The sequence below is a fragment of the Condylura cristata genome, unplaced genomic scaffold, assembly GCF_000260355.1.
Source record: "Condylura cristata isolate star-nosed mole 26May11 unplaced genomic scaffold, ConCri1.0 scaffold00022, whole genome shotgun sequence".
Lineage (NCBI taxonomy): Eukaryota > Metazoa > Chordata > Mammalia > Eulipotyphla > Talpidae > Condylura > Condylura cristata.
In genome coordinates, this window is record NW_004567123.1 from 37,400,264 (window position 1) to 37,403,528 (window position 3,265).

At 71.1% G+C, this 3,265-nt stretch overlaps 1 protein-coding gene across 1 annotated transcript in view; it reads left to right on the plus strand.

Annotated features, from left to right (window-relative positions):
• MYT1 (myelin transcription factor 1) overlaps positions 1–3,265 on the plus strand; it is a 10,962-nt gene that overhangs the window by 700 nt on the left and 6,997 nt on the right. Inside the window, exons 2-3 of the mRNA XM_012728414.1 lie at positions 57–119; positions 3,186–3,248. Coding sequence (XP_012583868.1) covers positions 57–119; positions 3,186–3,248 — 126 coding nt within the window. The remainder of the gene's footprint in view (positions 1–56; positions 120–3,185; positions 3,249–3,265) is intronic.

Sequence of the window (3,265 nt, forward strand, 5' to 3'; positions counted from 1 at the left end):
GGCCGGCCCGGCGGGGGTGGCCGCTCCCCGTCCTGACCGTTCTCTCCTCTGTTCAGCTGCCCCACGCCCGGCTGTGACGGCAGTGGCCACATCACCGGGAACTACGCCTCCCACCGCAGGTGCGTCCCTCCGGCCGGCCGCGCGCTGCGTGGCCTCCTGCCCTCCCCTGCGCGCCCTCTTGGCTCACCCCCGCACCCCGTCTCTTCTCTTTCAGCCTCTCTGGTTGCCCTCTTGCTGACAAGAGCCTCAGAAACCTCATGGCTGCCCATTCTGCTGACCTCAAGTATGTCTGCCTGCCGGCCTGACTCGCAGGCCCTGCTCTGCTCTGTCCTTCGGGAGGCCCCAGCCAAACCGGCCTGCTCGGGCCCGGCCCGGGCCAGCGCTGTGGGCAGCGGCGGGCCGAGCCCGGGGGCTGGCTCTTTCTGGCCGGGCTTCCCGCGCTGCTCCTGCTTCTCCTGCTGCGCCTGGCGCCCGCCCTGCCCCGCCCCGGCACCCGCCTGTCCTCTGGCTGGGCCCAGGCCGCCGCCCGCCTTCCTCCTCCTCGCAGCCTGAGTCTGGCTCGCCGGGGCCTTGGCCGTGGCTCCCCGTGGCCCCTGGGCTGTGCGGCCCGTGCCAAGTGCGCCCCAGGCCCTTTCGTCTACACCCGGCTGTGCTCCCCATGTCTCCCCCCGCACCACCCCTGCCCCTTCTGCTCCTGCCCGACCCCCCCCCCCCCCCCCTGCTAGTGGGCTCGGCTCCCAGCCCGGCGGTGCCCAGAGGTCCCCAGCCACGTCCCGGGGCTGCAGGTGGGCCCGGGCAGCCCCGGCTCTCAGGCCTCCAGCCAGCTCTGACGTCACAGCTGGGGCTCCCTCCCTCAGCCGCCCCCGGGCCTGCTTTGCGAGGCCCTGAATCCAGGCCGTGGTTCCCGGCTCATCCTGTTTTGGAGCCAGTGGGAGCTGGGACACCGGTGTGGGGTGGGGTTGGCGGGGCGAAGGCTTCCAGGGCCTGAGCTGTTTTAGAAATACGGCCGGAAGCACTGGACCCCCGAGTCCTGCGGCCTGTCCGGGCAGCCCGGCAGGCCCCGCAGTCTGGACCTCATCCCTCAGGGTGAGGCTGGGCTGGGTCCCCTGCCGACCCCCTTGCTGGGAGCCCATCTTGAGCTCTGCCCGCTGCAGTGATTCCCATATACGGCACTTGCTGTGTCCACCTCAGAGTCCAGTCCCACCTCCTGGCCCCCCAGGCCCCAGCCTCCTCCCCTCCACCCTCTTCTCCTCCGTCTGTCTTTCCACTTCCTCTTCTTCTCCTCACCTGAGTAGCTTCAGGGCTCCAGGGCTCTAGGGTCGAGGCTGCAGAGACGCGCAGGCTGCTGGCAGGGGTCCAGTCTCCCTGGTCCTGAGGCCGCAGGGGGCCCGGCCGTCCCCTGGGGCCATGGGGCTGTGAAGCGCGGCCACCCCGGACGGGTTTGGAACGCGCAGCCCGGTCTCGCGCGTGCAGACAGTGGAGGTGTCCTGATGCCCTGGCGTCCTCCGCGCTGGATGGAGTCACGAGCTCTGTGTGCTCCTGGGGACCAGCGCTGCCCTCTGTCCGGTGCGGGGGCCATGGCAACAGTGGCGCAGGGGCCGTCGGGGGCGGACGCCCGCCCCCGAGGGCCAGGGTGCAGGACGGCTGTGTTCTCGCGCCTGTGTGCCCACGTGGGCAGGCTGGCCCCGCTGCCTGGGGCTGCTCAGCCCCTCTGTGTGTGGGGAGCAAGGGTGTGGGAGCGGCCCCGGCTTGGCACTGAGCCTCGCGTGCCCCTAGTGGGGGTGTGTGCTGGCCAGGACACTCCTGCCCAGACAGCTCAGGGCTGGTGGGGAGGGGCTGCGCCGGCTGGGCAGTGCTCGTGGGGCTCCTGCTGGCCCAGTCCCACACACCCTTTTTTCTTGGCCAAGACTCTTGCGAGAGCCACTGAATGGGGCTTCAGTGGGCAGTGAGGTGGCCCCGCTTTCCATGAGCAGCTGGGCTTTTGTGGGAGCTGGGCAGAGGCCAGCCTCAGTGCTGGACACCAACAGGGCCCCAGTGCATGCTCTTGCCTAGCCTTGCAGACATGGCCATGAGGGCCTGTGCTGCCCTGGCCATCACTGCAGCTGGGCCTCGGCCTTCCAGTGTGCCCCAACTGTGCCTGGACAGCCCTGGGGCCCCTGCGTGGCTGCCAGCCAGGACGGGGACGCACACTGGCCCTGCCTGGATGGCAGCTGGCTCCAGCGCAGGCTGAGGGACACTCTAGGCTGAGGAGGGGCCCGGCTGCCCAGAGGCCGCCCGGAGGCCTCAGTGCTGACAGGCCCAGGAGGCTGTGGGGCAGGCACCCCGACACCCCGGAAACCCGAGGGGCTGGAGCAGGAGCCGCCAGTGCGTAGAGGGGGCCTGGTGCTGCCTGGGGGTCCCGGCTGCGGGCAGTGTGAGCGGCTGGGCTCTGGGCGGAGGCTGAGGGCACTGGGCCCACAGCAGGGGAGCCCTCACGCACCTGCTCTCCGTCCTGCATGACTGAGATGCAAGGGCCCTCTGCTGACCGGGAAGCAGAGCCCTGGTGTCCCTGCCGGGCTGTGAGCCCCAGCTGCGGGGCCCCCTTTGTCTGAGGTGGGGCGGAGGCTGCGCCCCTAGGTCCCGTGGTGAGGCACCAGGCCCCTGCGGGAGGGCTGTTGGGGCTCAGCCGGGCCCTGGGACCCCTGCAGTGAGGCCCGCTAACTCCCACCAACAGCCCAGAACCACCCCGGTGGACGATGTCATTTGAGAAAAGATGCAGACGTACCACCCTGTGATGAGCTTGGCAAGCATTTAGGGTGTGGAGCCGGGCCTTGGGCCAGTGTCCCCGCCGCCCCGCCCGCCAACCCTCGGGTGGCCTCTCCGAGGCCAACGCCGCCTCGCAGGTCCGGGTCGGTGCCGGCCACCGCACCCAGCAGCCGTGGGGTGGCCTCCGCCCGCCCCCGGCCCTTGCAGTGTCAGGCAGAGGAGCCGCCCCAGCGCCCAGGGGCGTCCCAGCGCTCACTGGCGTCACGGTCCTTACGGGGCTTGGAACCCCCAGGCCCACCTAGGACCCGAGTCAGGAGCCGCGCCGCCGTCCCAGGTGCCCTTCCCGGCGCTGCTGGGAGACTGGGAAGCTGCACGGGCGGCGGGGCCCCCGGAAGCCCAGAGCCCTGGGAAGGCGCCCTGCAGCTCCCCTGTTCCCACAGGTGCCCCACGCCTGGATGCGACGGCTCCGGCCACATAACTGGGAACTACGCGTCACACCGGAGGTGAGCCCCGGCCTCCC